This window comes from Macaca thibetana, chromosome 19 (assembly GCF_024542745.1).
Source record: "Macaca thibetana thibetana isolate TM-01 chromosome 19, ASM2454274v1, whole genome shotgun sequence".
NCBI lineage: Eukaryota > Metazoa > Chordata > Mammalia > Primates > Cercopithecidae > Macaca > Macaca thibetana.
This window is the reverse complement of record NC_065596.1, coordinates 22,277,520-22,292,753: the sequence shown is the minus strand read 5'-3', so window position 1 is coordinate 22,292,753 and position 15,234 is coordinate 22,277,520. Positions and strand designations below refer to the sequence as shown.

General features: G+C 59.1%; 1 protein-coding gene across 1 annotated transcript in view; it reads right to left on the bottom strand.

The window, feature by feature from the left end:
- Window positions 1-2,567: 2,567 nt before the first annotated feature.
- The window catches only part of BTBD2 (BTB domain containing 2), a 30,967-nt gene continuing 18,300 nt past the window's right edge, over window positions 2,568-15,234 (bottom strand). Inside the window, exons 2-9 of the mRNA XM_050770440.1 lie at window positions 12,281-12,400; window positions 10,857-11,013; window positions 8,128-8,233; window positions 7,409-7,606; window positions 5,007-5,199; window positions 4,403-4,490; window positions 4,065-4,211; window positions 2,568-3,886 (exon numbers count right to left, since the gene is read on the bottom strand). Coding sequence (XP_050626397.1) covers window positions 3,725-3,886; window positions 4,065-4,211; window positions 4,403-4,490; window positions 5,007-5,199; window positions 7,409-7,606; window positions 8,128-8,233; window positions 10,857-11,013; window positions 12,281-12,400 — 1,171 coding nt within the window. The 3' untranslated portion in view covers window positions 2,568-3,724. The remainder of the gene's footprint in view (window positions 3,887-4,064; window positions 4,212-4,402; window positions 4,491-5,006; window positions 5,200-7,408; window positions 7,607-8,127; window positions 8,234-10,856; window positions 11,014-12,280; window positions 12,401-15,234) is intronic.

Genomic DNA, 15,234 nt, shown 5'->3' with positions numbered 1-15,234 from the left:
TCGGGCTCAAGCGATCCTCCCACCTCAGCCTTCCAAGTCTCTGGGACCAGAGACATGCACCACCACACCCAGCTAATTGTTTTGGGTGTTTTTTTTTTCTTAGGTAGAGATAGGGTTGCCTGTCTGGCTCTGTTGTCCAGGCACTTTAGGAGGATGAGGTGGGCAAGTGACCCTGGGATTACAGGTGTGAGTTACCATGCCGGGCCGAGTGCAGCTTTGGCGCTAACAAATTACCAATTATCTCAGCTTTTCGTTCCCTGAAAAAAATACTGATTTCACCTTTCTTTTTTTTTTTTTTTTTTTTTTTGAGACAGAGTCTCGCTCTGTCACCCAGGCTGGAGTGCAGTGGCTGGATCTCAGCTCACTGCAAGCTCTGCCTCCCAGGTTTATGTCATTCTCCTGCCTCAGCCTCCCGAGTAGCTGGAACTACAGGCGCCCGCCACCTCGCCTGGCTAGTGTTTTGTATTTTTTAGTACAGACGGGGGTTTCACCGTGTTAGCCAGGATGGTCTCGATCTCCTGACCTCGTGATCTGCCCGTCTCAGCCTCCCAAAGTGCTGGGATTACAGGCTTGAGCCACCACGCCTGGCATCACCTTTCTTAATAAGGATGTTTTTGCCGGGAGCGGCATTCCAGGTTGACAAAGTGTTTGTGACAGGGTCTTGCTGTGTTACCCAGGCTGGAGTACAGCAGCATGATCTCTGGCTCACTGCAGCCTCCGCCTCCCAGGTGCAAGCAGTTCTCCTGCCTCAGCCTCCCGAGTAGCTGGGATTACAGGCGCCTGCCACCACACCTGGATAATTTTTATGTTTTTAGTAGACTCGGGGTTTCACCATGTTGGCCAGGCTGGTCTCGAACTCCTGACCGCAAGTGATCCGCCCGCCTCGGCCTCCGGAAGTGCTGGGATTACAGGCGTGAGCCAGCATGCCCTGCTGACAAAGTTTGTTGGTCAGGCGCAGTGGCTGCACTCCAGCCTGGGCAGCAGAACGAGACCCCGTCTTAAAAAAAAAAAGATATGTGGGTCAACGTCTTTCATTCATTCTGGAAAATTCATGGCTATCATATACCTTGAGTGTTCTCTCGCCTTCTGGGACTCCACTTACACATACATTAGACCCTTTGTTCCACATATCTCTGTTCTGTTTGTCCATTTTTTTAGTCGCTGTGCTTCACCTTGCATGTTTTTTGTTTGTTTTTGAGACAGATTCTTGCTCTGTTGCCCAAGCTGGAGTGCAGTGGTGAGATCTTGGCTCACTGGCAAACTTCACCTCCTGGGTTCACGCCATTCTTCTGCCTCAGCCTCCCAAGTAGCTGGGACCACAGGCATCCACCACCATGCCCAGCTAATTTTTTTTTTTTTTTTTTGAGACGGAGTCTGGCTCTGTTGCCCAGGCTGGAGTGCAGTGGCCGGATCTCAGCTCACTGCAAGCTCCGCCTCCCGGGTTCACGCCATTCTCCTGCCTCAGCCTCCTGAGTAGCTGGGACTACAGGCGTCTGCCACCTCGCCCGGCTAGTTTTTTTTTTTTGTATTTTTTTTTTTTTTAGTAGAGACGGGGTTTCACCATGTTAGCCAGGATGGTCTTGATCTCCTGACCTCGTGATCCGCCCGTCTCGGCCTCCCAAAGTGCTGGGATGACAGGCTTGAGCCACCGCGCCTGGCCTTTTTTTTTTCTTTTTTAAGTAGAGACAGGGTTTCATCCTGTTAGCCAGGATGGTCTTGATCTCCTGACCTCGTGATCTGCTCACCTCGGCCTTCCAAAGTGCTGGGATTACAGGCATGAGCCACCACACGTGGCTTTTTTTTTTTTTTTTTTTTTAGACGGAGTCTTGCTTTCTCGCCCAGGCTGGAGTGCAATGGCACCATCTTGGCTCACTGCAACCTCCACCTCCCAGGTTAAAGCGATTCTCCTGCCTGAGCCTCCCAAGTAGCTGGGATTACAGGTGCCCGCCACCACGCCTGGCTAATTTTTGTGTTTTTAGTGGAGACGGGATTTTGCCTTGTCGGCCAGGTTGGTCTTGAACTCCTGACCTCAGGTGATTCACCTGCCTTGGCCTCCCAAAGTGTGGGGATTACAGGTGTGAGCCGCCGCCGCGCCCGGCCTTGCTGCCGGGTTTCTTGTTATCTTGCCCTGCATGTGTGCTCCTGAGGCAGCAGCCAACGGCGTGACGACTCCGGCCATCAAGGCCAGAACTGAGCACTTCCTGCTTTCTCTCTGTCCCTCACATCCACGGTCCCCCAGCAGCCAGCAGGACCTCCCCAAGTGTAAATCGGCACACACTTCCATTGCATTTGGGTTGGCGGGAGGTGTTGAGCCAGGGTCTTGCTCTTGCCCAGGTGGGAGGGCAGTGGTGCAATCACTGCTCCCTGCAGTCCCGACCTCCCGGGCTTAAGCATGGGCTGTGGGTACTCGAGGAGGAGGGTCTCGCGGTGCTGGCGAACCAGACCCGGGGTTCAGGGCCTCTCTCAAGAGCACACGACATCCCTCGCCCACTGTAGCCTGGACAGCGGGGCGGAGATTGAAGGGGAGCGAAGCAGAGCGAAGGGGAGAGAAGCAGCATGCACTCAGGGCAGGTGTGTTTGTTTGTTTATTTAAAAAAATCATATGGGGGTGGTTGGAGGAGGATACCCCTCCCATGGCTTTGGGGAGGACGCAGGTTCCAGGAGTCACAGGGCAGAAACACGCAGGGCGGGTGGGGGCGTGGCCTGGGGTGGGGAGGGGCTGTGCCCCCCCAGCACCTGGGGCTGGCTCCTGCGGCACCAGGCGGGCTAGGGCAACGGTATGTACAGGCGAGCAGTGCCCCTGGACCCGGTCGGGGCCAGCTGGAGCCCCATCCTGCAGCAGGGGAGCTCTGGGGCACAGGGTCTGAGTCCCACGCTGGGCTGCAGGGGCCGCGAGGGCCGTTCAGGGAGGCTGGTCAGCGGGGGCCCTTGGCTGGGCCCATCAGGTGGATGAGAACGGACACTGCAAACCGCTCACCACCTGGGCCAGGGCTAGGCCTATCCAGCAGGGGCCATCACCGCACTGAATCCCGCGCGGAACTCAGGCCGGCATCCAGGCAGTGGGAACACCCTGCAGGCTGGGGTTGGGTGGCCTCGGGCATGTGACAGGTGGGGCCTCAGTGTCCCAATAAACAGGAACTAAAGGAATGCAAGGTCTGGAACCCATGGCTCTGGGAGCGGTGCCAGCAGGCTGGCTCCTAGCAGAGAAATGGGAATCGCAAATGCATTGCAATGTGCAGTGAAGAAACGTGGGGACGCCGCGTACCGCCGTCAGACGACGTGGGCAGGTGCCCTGAGCGGCGGGCCTGTGGGCCCTGGCCCAGGCCAGCACAGCCCTGTCCCCAGTCCTGAGGGATTGTCTCCACAGGGCCTGGCCACTGACCCGGCCACCTCCCCGGCTGCCCTGATCCAGCAGCCACGCTCGTGGTGGTGAATGCAGGGCAACCCCTTCCTGATGCTGAGAAAGGTGGCGTGGACTGGACAGATGGCCCGGGGGAACACTGGGCCTGGCACCACGTGGGGGGCCCCAGCAGCGGATGATGGCCTGGGGCTGCGGCTGTCCCCATGGAGGGAGGGCGACGGCAGGGCAGCCCAGGTGTAGATGACCTCGGGGCCCCAGTGGTCCCCACAGAGGGAGGGCGGTGTCGGGTGGCCCAGGTGTAGAAGATGGCCTCGGGGCCCCAGCCTTCCCCACACAGGGAGGGCGGTGTTGCTGTCGGACAGCCTAGGTGTAGAAGATGACCTCGGGGATCTGGCCGTCCTCCACGGATGTGCCATTGTTGTTCCCGGCCGCATAGCAAAAGGTGAAGCAGGTCTTGGCACCCGTGGTGGGCGACTCGTGTGTCACCTTGCGCAGGCCTTTGGTGCCGTAGTGGGAGTCTGGGCCCTGTGGGGATGGGGTACAGTGAGGTCAAGGACCTCCAGGCCGGGATGCCCCAGGTGTGGACAGGGCGAGGCCCCAACTGGGCCAGGGTGGCCACGTCTGGAGAGTGTCGGCTGTGTCCTGGGGGCCTCAGGATGGGCCAGAGACTCCCACGGAGGGACCCCACTCCCCAGCGGCACACCTTGAGCGTGGCGCAGGCTGTGTAGTTGACGTTGGGCAGCACCTCCACCGGCTCCTTGAACATGACGCGGAAGGTGCTGGCTGAGCCGTCGCAGCTGAATCCCGTGTCGTTCTGGCCCAGGACGGTGTTGCTATCGGTGTGAATAATCTGCAGGGAGGTGGGAGGCTCAGGCCTGGGGAGGGCTGACAGGGACCCCTCGAGGCCCAGCCCACCTGCCCAGGGTGGGCAGTGCAGGGACCAGGGCCGGGGGTTCGGCCAGGGTTCCACGGAGGTGGGGACAGGACATGGGCCGGAGTGCAGCCTCGGGAGGGCCTGGGGAGGCAGCTTGGGACGGGTACCTGGATGTTCACTTGGTAGTCGGTGGGCCCGTGGATGGATCCGTACAGCCCAAATCCCACCACAAAGATGCGCTTGTTGACTGAGAACCTGCCGTGGCAGATAACAGGCAGCCGTGTGGATGCCCAGGGACAGCCTAAGGTGAGCTGGGGCTGGTCCACCCCCCCCCACCTCTCTCATCCCTGAGTCCTGTCACCCCCATGCCCGCCCCCCTACTCTGCCTCCATGATCCCTGAGTCCTCCACCCCCATGCCCAGTAACACCACACTGTGCCTTCATCATCCCTGAGTTCTCTCACCCCCACGCTTGCCCCCCATCTACATCATCCCTGAGTCCTCCACCCCCATGCCTGGACCCCCTCCGCCCTCATCATCCCTGAGTCCTCCACCTCCATGCCCGAATTCCCCCCCACTCCCATCATCCGAGTCCTCCACCTCTTGCCCGTCCTTCCCCTGCCTCCATCATCCCTGAGACCTCCACCCCCTATGCCCGGACCCCCCTCCGCCCTCATCATCTCTGAGTCCTCCACCTCATGCCCGCCCCTCCCATTATCCCTGAGTCCTCCACCCCATGCCCAGCGTCCCCCACCTGCACCCCGAGCCCCACCTGATGCGGTCACTGGTCCCGCTGTAGCCCCAGCGACTCTCCACCTGCTGGAAGCGGTTGATGCTGCACTCCTTCCCGCGCAGGCAGCAGCGGGGCCGGTCAATGAACTCCACTCGCGGCTTGGGGTTCACGGTGAAGTGCAGGAAGAGGCTGACCACCTCGCGGTCCACCAGGATGCCCGACTGTGCTGGGCCTGTGGTACAGTGAGGGCGTGGGGGAGGGCCCGGAAGGACACGCTCCTTCTCCCTAAGATGGCTGCGTCGGACTTTCAAGGTGCAGGGACCTCGGCAGCCCCTCCCCGGGGGACCAGCATGGCCCCTGCTGCCTGGGCTTTTAGAGAGAGGTCCCAGGGCAGAGACCAGAGGCTGACAGATACGCTCACTCAGGGGTGATGTCTCAGGGTCTGGCCCCGTCGTAGGGACCACCCGTGACTTCACTGTGGGGGGGGGGGCTCCACTGCCTGTTCTCTCAGGGCCATTGGCTGGGAAGGGTCACTGCAGCTCCCCGATAGGCCTGTACCCCACAGCCTGCAGCCCTGGCTTCTAGAAACAGCCTTGGGGGTTCCTCTCCACGGTGGGGCCTAGGCGGCCACCTTCCAAAGTGCTTACGCCCTGAGGGTTGATGGTTAGCACAGCCCAGGCAGGCTCCAAGAGCCAGGCTCTTAATACAGGTGGGGAGAGGTGACAGGCAGAAGGGCCATGCATGGGATATGAAGGGGCTCTGGGCAGGGAGGGGTGGCTGGGAGGGGCAGAACTGGGGCTCCACCATCCACCCCCAGGAGTGCCGGGACACGGAGAGCATCCTCTGCTCTGATGAGAGCGGCCCCGCCCACCTGAGACCTAATCACTCATCAGCCAAGGTGGGCTCAATTCTGCATCCCTCAGCTGCAAGCCAGCCCAACGCACAGTTTAATAACTGGCGAGAAACAGACCATTATGGGTTAAGTGAATTAGGAAGGCTGAGTATCAAAACCGAATAAACAATGTTAACAATTTTTTTTTTTTTTGAGACTGAGTTTTGCTGTTGTTGCCCAGGCTGGAGTGCAATGGCGTAATCTTGGCTCACTGCAGCATCCATCTCCTGGGTTCAAGCAGTTCTTCTGCCTCAGCCTCCCACGTAGCTTACTTTACAGGCACCCGCCACCACGCCCAGCTAATTTTGTATTTTCAGGAGAGATGGGATTTCACCCTGTTGGTCAGTCTGATCTCGAACTCCCGACCTCAAGTGATTCCCCCCCACCTTGGCCTCACAAAGTGCTGGGATTACAGGTGAGAATGACCAAGGCTGGCCAACAATTTTTTTTTTTTTTCAGACGGAGTTTTACTCTTGTTGCCCAGGCTGGAGTGCAGTGGCACGATCTCGGTTCACCACAACCTCTGCCTCCTGGGTTCAAGCGATTCCCCTGCCTGCCTCAGCCTCCCGAGTAGCTGGGATTACAGGCGCCCGCCACCACACCTGGCTGATCAACAATTGTATTCTTAAAAAGTATATATCTGGCCAGGCTTGGTGGCCCACGCCCATAATCCCAGCACTTTGTGAGGCCGAGGTGGGAGGATGGCTGGAGCCCAGTTCATGACCAGCCCGGGCAACATAACAAAACCCTGTCCCTACAAAAAATACAAATATAAGCCTTGTGTGGTGGTGGCACCTGTGATCCCAGCTACTCTGGAGTCTGAAGCAGGAGGATCACTTGAGCCCAGGAGGTGGAGGCTGCAGTGAGCTGTGACTGCACCACTGCACCCCAGCCTGGGTGACAGACTGAGACCCTGTTGCTAAGGCTGGCGACCTTCAGTCAAGTGAGAGCAGGGGCCATGTGGACCTGGGGAAGGCCAGACGGCGAGTGTGCACCAGCCACAGGGCTCTGTCCCAGCCCCTTACGGAACGTTCCAGGCCTGTTTTGCTCCAGAGCTGGATGGCGTCAGGCAGTGAGCAGCCACATGAGGGCAGGAGGCATCATTAGGGCTGCCCCTCACGTCACCCTAGAGGCCAGGCCCTGCAGCAGGGGACCCCAAGGCCCACTCATGGGAGCACGACAGCTGTCCCGGCCATGTCAGAGCCTTCCTGGGCTTGTCATGGACACTGGTACCTGCACCAGCAGGTAGCACAAGAGCCCGAGACGGGGACTCCCTTCCCTCCTGGGGAGATGCCACCAAAACACAGCTGGATGGACATGGGGGGCGGGGAACTGGCAATGCGTACAGTGGGGACAGAGCAGCCAGGCCGGGGCTAATAGACGGCCCTGTGGACGTGCCCTCACAAGCCAGGTTTCTTCCTATCTTTATACTCCAGGCATCGGCCAGGCTTTCTGCGGTGAACTTGGGGGCGCTATCCTCGGTACCCAGGTGCCCACCTGTGTGCCACTCCCCCCTCAAGCCAGGCCCTGAGCCCCTGAGCTCTGTTACCTGCAGCAAACTCCTCGATGGTCATGAGTGGGAAGCGGATGAGGCCCAGGGCCTTGCCCAGAACCTTCCGCCTGTTTTCCGGTGTCACCTGCAGCTGCTGCCGCTGACACTCGGCCTCAGACCAGCGGACAACGGCATTGAACAGCCGCACCTCACGGATGCCCAGTGTGTCGCGCTCCAGGACGGCCACCAGCGTGTCTGCGGGGTGGAGGAAGGGGCTGTGTGAACATGACACCCTGCCCACCCTGCAGGAGGCAGGGAGACTAACGTGAGGACCAACAGTTAAAGCCGGGCTGGCAACTATGGCCCGTGGCCCAAACCTGGCCCTGTGCTTGTGTTTATAAATAAAGCTTTATCGACACATGACCATGCCCCTTCATTTTCCTAGGCTGTGGTTGCCTTTAGCCACAAGGACAGACTTGAGTAGCTTTGACAACAGCTGTTTAACAACAAAGTCAAAACCATGGGCCGTCGGAGGACGAGACGGTCACCATCAGCTGGGATGGTGGGGTCTGGCCTGCGGCCTCCTGGCCAAGGCCCCAGACTCCCCTGGGGCTGTGCTGGACCCGAGCTCCTGACCCACTGCAAGTGGTGAGACCCCAGCTCACCTGTGCAGCTCCCCCAGGGAACCCCCAGGCCCAAAGCTCCCACTGTCGATCCCCAGACCCTCCTGCCAAGGCCCTGCTGGGATTCCCACACCTGGGCCCCTGGACCCTTACCCAGGTCAATGTCGGTGAAGCCCTCTGCGGTGATGGCATCTGCGGTGTTTTTGTCGATGTTCTCCAGGCACAGGCTGGCCAGCTGTGGTTCATCGAAGAGTCGCGCCTGGAGAGAGACATTGATGGGGGCGTGGCGGGGACATCAGCACCCAGCCCTCGGCAGATCCCCAGTGTGGAGCTGGCTCAAATGCAGCCCTGACCGCACAGGCCTTCCTGAGCGTGGCCAGGAGCCACCAGGGTCTCAGCCACCAGGCTGGCCCTGCCGTGGGCCCAGAGACCCCCGTGTGACCGCTGAGTGGGGCGGGAGAGTCGGGGAGTTCCCTCTCAGGACCTCAGAGGCCAAGGAAGGAAGAAAAAGATGCTCAGGTCACTGTCGGCAGGGCCTGCTGCTTTAGGCAAAAGGGGCACTGCAGCTGCACTTGGGGGGCAGCAGGGCCCAGGACCCCGAGTGGCAGGCAGAGGTGAGGCGGCCAGGGTCGACACGGTGAAGCTTCCGGATCACAACACGCCCTTGGCCACCTGTGGTGGGAGGGGCTGTGTCCCTGGCACCTCCATCCCAAGACACACAGCAGACATGACTCCTGACAGGTGACAGAGCTGGACGTCGCCTGTGCTCTTAGGGAAACTGAGGCTGTTAGTGGAAGGTGCTGGAAGGGCCTATGCCAGCAGGGACGCGGGCAGGCCTTTCTGCAGGCATTCCCCCTGAGGACACCTCTCAAGCGGGTTTGCAGTGGTTTTAGGAGCAGGGAGGCTGAGGCAGCCACAAGACAAAGCTCGGGGCATGAACTCCAGGCACCTCTCAGGTCAGGCAGAGGCCCCTCCGGCAAGACGACCACAGATGACCCGGACAAGAAACCCCGCCCTCTGGGAGTCCGGATCCTCTGCATCTGACCTGCCAGGTTGGAGAGGGAGAAGGTTCTGGGTCTTTTCCAGGATGCTGGACCCCCGAAGCCCACTGGAGGACCTAGTGCTGCTATCCCCTCTGGCCGCCCTCCACCCCCGACCAGGAGCTCACAGCTCCCAAGCGGCCGTCCAACTGTCCTGGCCCCATGTCCTCCTCTCAGCCTCCCTGGCCTGCACGACCTCCCCAGCTCCCACCCGTTGGGCTGCACAGAGCCCAACTGGGGTCCCCTGAGATCCCCGGCCCTGCTCTGTCTACCTGACATTTCCTTAGAGAGACACGGAAAGTTCTCTCTTTTTTTTTTGTTTCTTTTTCTTTAGCCAGGCGTGGTGGTGGGGGCCTGAAATCCCAGCTACTCTGGAGGCTGAGGCAGCAGAATCGCTTGAACCCTGGAGGCGGAGGCTGCAGTGAGCTGAGATCATGCCATTGCACTCCAGCCTGGGCAACAAGAGAAACCCGTCTCAAAAAAAAATTATTTTACTTTTTTTGAGAGACAGGGTCTCACTCTGTCACTCAGGCTGGAGTGCAGCGGCGCCATCTCCGCTCACTGCAGCCTCAACCTCCTGGGCTCAGGCAATCTTCCTGCTTTGGTGCCCCAGGTAGCTGAGATTACAGACACGCACCACCATGCTTGGCTAATTTATGAAAATTTTTTTTTTTTTTTTTTGAGACGGAGTCTTGCTGTGGCGCCCAGGCTGGAGTGCAGTGGCGCAATCTCGGCTCACTGCAAGCTCCACCTCCCGGGTTCACACCATTCTCCTGCCTCAGCCTCCGAGTAGCTGGGACTACAGGCGCCCGCCACCACACCCAGCTAGTTTTTTGTATTTTTAGTAGAGACAGGGTTTCACCATGTTAGCCAGGATGGTCTCGATCTCCTGACCTCGTGATCCACCCGCCTCGGCCTCCCAAAGTGCTGGGATTACAGGCTTGAGCCACGGCGCCGGGCCAATTTTTTTTTTTTTTTTTTTTAGTAGAGATGGGGTTTTACCATGTTGGCCAGGCTGGTCTCAAACTCTTCACCTCTGGTGATCTGCCTGTCTCAGCCTCCCAAAGTGCTGGGATTACAGGTATGAACCATTATGCCCAGCCTGTATCTTTTTTCTATTTTTTGTAGAAATGGGGTCTCCCTATGTTGCCTAGGCTGGTCTAGAACTCCCGGCCTCAAGCAATCCTCCCTCCTCGGCCTCCCAAAGTGCTGGGGTTACAGGCATGAGCCACCGCACCCTGCCAATAACTTTTTAAACTATCACAGAAAAGTCCAAGACACATTTTTTTTTTCAGGTGGAGTCTCGCTTTGTTGCCAGACTGGAGTGCAGTGGCGCAATCTCGGCTCACTACAACCTCCGCCTCCCAGGTTCAAGCGATTCTCCTGCCTCAGCCTCCAGACTAGTTGGGATTACAGGTGCCCGCCACCACTCCAGGCTCATTTTTGTATTTTTAGTAGTGACGAGATTTCGCCATGTTGGCGAGGCTGGTCTGGAACGCCTGACCTCAGGTGATCCGCCCGCCTCAGCCTCCCAATGTGCGGGGATTACAGGCGTGAGCCACAGCGCACGGCACAAAACACATTTTACTACCAGGCAGGATCCTGCTGCCTCCAGGGCCCACCCCGGTCCCGCCTTCAGCCCGGGCCCGCCCCCACCCCGTCCCGCCTCCAGCCAGGCCTGGCCCCGCCCCGTCCCGCCTCCAGCCAGGCCTGGCCCCGCCCCCGCCCCGTGCCGGCCCCGCCCCGTGCCGGCCCCGCCCCGTGCCGGCCCCGCCCCGTGCCGGCCCCGCCCCGTGCCGGCCCCGCCCCGTGCCGGCCCCGCCCCGTGCCGGCCCCGCCCACCTGCGTGAGCAGCATGAAGGCGTTGTCGGCTCGCAGGTTCTTCTTCAGGAACTCCACGCAGTGGGCCTCCAGCGCTGGCACCGCGTACTTCTTGGCGGTGTATAGCGTGGTCATCACCGTCTCCGGGCCGATCTGCACCTCGTCCGAGTAGAGAAACCTGCAGAGGCAACGCGGGTAGCCATGAGATGGGACCGCCATGCCCGCCCCCAGGGGACAGCGTCAGAGGACCACTCAGACCTGGCCGCCTGCCCTTGAGCCTGCAGGGCCCAAACGCCCCACATCAGGCTCCCCGAGGAACCTTCCAGAACTAGCCCTTGTCTGTTGCCCTCTGACCTAGGGACATGACTTGGCAAGGCAGTCACCCATGAAAACAAGAGGCTGAACCCATCCACACAGCACACACCCGGAAGCGTCTACACGGCCTGTCTCGTTCTTCCCGGGATGCCCCAGGAGAGGGCACTGGGAGCTGGGTGTCTCCTCCTTGGGCGCCTTTTCCATGAGGAACTCTTGGTTCCCCACCTCAGGCCCCACCGAAATCCTCGACCACTTCTGGGTGATCACAGAACCCCACACACTAGTTAGGCTCATGGATAATCATGGACGACATTACTGTATGCCAGCGAGGGGCCCACACCACACTGAACACGATGCCAGCCAGTGGCCCACACTGAATACAGATCAGAAGTTGGGCCGATCAAAAATAGAAGCAAAGGCCTGGCCTGGTGGCTCGCGCCTGTAATCTCCGCACTTTGGGAGGCTGAGACAGGCAGATCACCTGAGGTCAAGAAGTTCCAGACCAGCCTGGCCAACATGGTGAAACCCCGTCTCTACTAAAAATACAAAAATTAGCTGGGCGTGGTGGCGGGCACCTGTAATCCCAGCTACTCAGGAGGCTGAGGCAAGAGAATCGCTTGAACCCAGGAGGCAGAGGTTGCAGTAAGCCAGGATCAAGCCACTGCACTCCAGCCATGGTGGCAGAGTGCTACTCCAAATAAAAAAAAAAAAAATTTTTTTCTCAGGTGGATCACCTGAGGCCAGGAGTTTGAGACCAGCCTGGCCAACATAGAGAAACGCTGTCTCTACTGAAAACATAAAAATGAGCTGGGTGTGGTGGTGAACGCCTGTAATCCTAGGTACTTAGGAGGCTGAAGCAGGAGAATCACTTGAACCAGGAAGGCGGAGATCGCAGTGAGCTGAGATCACACCACTGCACTCCAGCCTGGGCAACAGAGCGAGATTCCATCTCAAAAAAAAAAAGAAAAGAAAAAAAAAGGTGCCTCTGGAACCCCTCACTGCACAGGAACACAGTTCTAGAAATCTCCACCAAGCCAGGGCCTCTGAGGTGGTGTCAGACAGGGTCTGAGTTCTCTGAGGTCCCCCTCCCCGCACCCGGCTCCCCAGCAGGAAGCATCCGGAAGCGTTACTTGAGCAGTGCAAGGAAGGCAGCGGGTTCCACGTCGGGCAGCTCGATCTCTGTGGACGTTGTGGCCATTCCCCCGTTGAACATGGCATCAAAGACGGCGCTGCCCACAGCCAGCACGAACCTGGCACGGGAGAGAGGAGGCCCTGGTTAACCCCATGGCCGCCACCCCATGGTGGGGAGGGCCTGCCCGGTATCTTGGATGACCACCCCACCAGGGGTCCCCACCAGCCCCCAGCAGACATGTGCCAGGCCCCCTGATGGCAGAGGCTTCTGGAAGGGACCTGGGACAGCAGGAGGGTGATGCAGATGGACCCACGGCAAGGACAGACAGGGCTGGGACCATGCCCTGGACCACACAGGGCCTCACACTCTGCCAGCCCTCACCATCCTCTTTCCTTCCAGGCGTCAGGCACGCATTCACGCATTCCCACATGCATGCATGCATTCATTCACAGATGTGTTCATTCACTCGCTCATTCATTCACATGTTCATTCATTAACTCATTCATTTCCATGTACATTCACTCACTCATACACATACACTCACTCATACATCCACACATGCATTCATTGACCCACTGATTCATTCCCATGGGGGTGCATTCACACGCTCATTTATGACCCGCATTCATTCATTCACTTTCTCATTCATTCACTTTCTCATTCATCGCACTCATTCGCTCACTCATTCATCCAACACGTGAATTTATTCGCTCATTCACCCATTGACACACACATTCATTCATTCCCACATGCACTCATCCACTTATTCAGCCTCATTATTCACTCACTGATTCACACATTCATCTACTCTATCACTTTCCCGCTCACGCATTCCCTCATCGGCACACACTTTCCCAGGGAGTCAGCTACAGGCACAGGGCCTGGCCTGAGGGAGACAGACAAGGACCAAGTGGCCGAACAGCCCCCACTGAGTGAGGGAAGAGAGAGGAGCGTGGTCCTATTCGGAACACAAGGCCCAGGGAAGCCTTGTGGGGTCATCTGAGCCACCACGCCGGTGGGGAAGGGCATCAAGGCCCAGGGAACAGCAGGAGCATGGGAGGAGCGTTAGGAGGCACCAGGGGCAGCCCCAGCTGGGAAAGCGGTGGCTGTGAGGACGCTGTGGGTTCTGCCCCGTGTGGAGCACAGGCTCCCTATGGGACCCACTCAGTGGCTCAGATCCTCCATATCGCAACAGGCAGGAGGGTGTGGTGGGCACAGGAAGGCTGCTGGTGCCTCCCGAGCCTCCACAAGAGCCGGCTCTGAAGCCGCGTTTGGCCAGGTCTGTATGGGGCGCGGAGGACTCCATGGCTCCCAGGCTCAGGACGCCACTCTATGCTGTCCATGTACGGTCCCCAGGGCCTGCCGCCATGATGGCCTCCCAGGGGGCTGAGACCACACACAGCATAGGGGGTCCCGGACACTCAGCAGGTGCACAGACACTCGCGGGGCGGGTACACAGACACTCGCAGGGCGGGTTCATAGACGCTCGCGAAGTCGCGCGGCGGAGCACCTGCCCCAGGACGTGGGGGTCCCTGCGTCACCTCTTCCCCACTTGTCCCCTTCCACGGCTCCCACCACAGCAAACGCCGGCTCTGAACAGCCTCTCCCCGCCCAGAAAGCTCCGGAGCTACAGGTGGTTCCGCCCGGATGGGACCTGCTTCTCACTCCTGCACCACTCCACCTCCAGGGCCCTCTGGGCGACCTCCACACAGCGCCCGGGAAAGCCCCCGCCTTCCGGGGAGAAGCTCCTCGCTCTCCTCCCACCACGCGCGCCGCCCCGCAGGCCCTCAGCCCATCCAGTCCAGCCCAGGGCTTGACTGCGCCCGAGAGTAAGGTCAGAAACCAAGGCAGTGGCTTCCGCACGGACCCCGACCACAGCGTCCACATCCGCCCGGAAACTCGGAATGCGACGCCCCGTGGAAATAGGCCCGTGCTAACACCATGAGTCAGGACGAAGGTGCCGGGGAAGGTGGGCCGTAACCAGTGGCTGGTGTCCTTGGAAGGAGGAGACATGGGCCGGGCACGGTGGCCCAGGCCTGTCATCCCAGCATGTGGGAGGCCAAGGCGGGAGGATCGCTTGAGCCCAGGAGTTTGAGACCAGCCTGGGCAACATAGTGAGACCCCATCTCTACAAAAATATCGAAAATTAGCCAGGCGGGGTGGCTCAAGCCTGTAATCCCAGCACTTTGGGAGGCCGAGATGGGCGGATCACGAGGTCAAGAGATCGAGACCATCCTGGCTAACAACCGTGAAACCCCGTCTCTACTACAAAAATACAAAAAAAACTAGCTGGGCGAGGTGGCGGGCGCCTGTAGTCCCAGCTACTCGGGAGGCTGAGGCAGGAGAATGGCGTAAACCCGGGAGGCGGAGCTTGCAGCGAGCTGAGATCCGGCCACTGCACTCCGGCCTGGGCGACAGAGAGAGACTCTGTCTCAAAAAAAAAAAAAAAAGAAAAAGAAAATTAGCCAGGCACGGTGGTGAGCAACTGCAATCCTAGCTACTCAGGAGGCTGAGGCAGGAGGACTGCTTGAGCCCAGGACGTCAAGACTTCAGAGAGCCAGGATTGTGCCACCGCACTCCAGCCTGGGTGACAGAACAAGACCCTGTCTCAAAAAAAAAAAAAAGAAAAAGGCCAGGGGCAGTGGCTTATGCCTGCAATCCCACCACTTTGGGAGGCCAAAGCAGATCACCTGGGGTCAGGAGTTTGAGACCAGCCTGGCCAACATGGTGAAACCCCATCTCTACTAAAAATACAAAAATTAGCCAGGCATGGTGGCGGGCACCTGTAATCCCAGCTACTCAGGAAGCTGAAGCAGGAGAATCACTTCAACCTGGGAGTCAGAGGTTGCAGTGAGCTGAGATTGCGCCATTGCACTCCTGCTTGGGTGACAGACCAAGACTCCGTCTCAAAAAAAAAAAAAAAAGAAAAACAGAGTGGGTGTCTGCATGGAG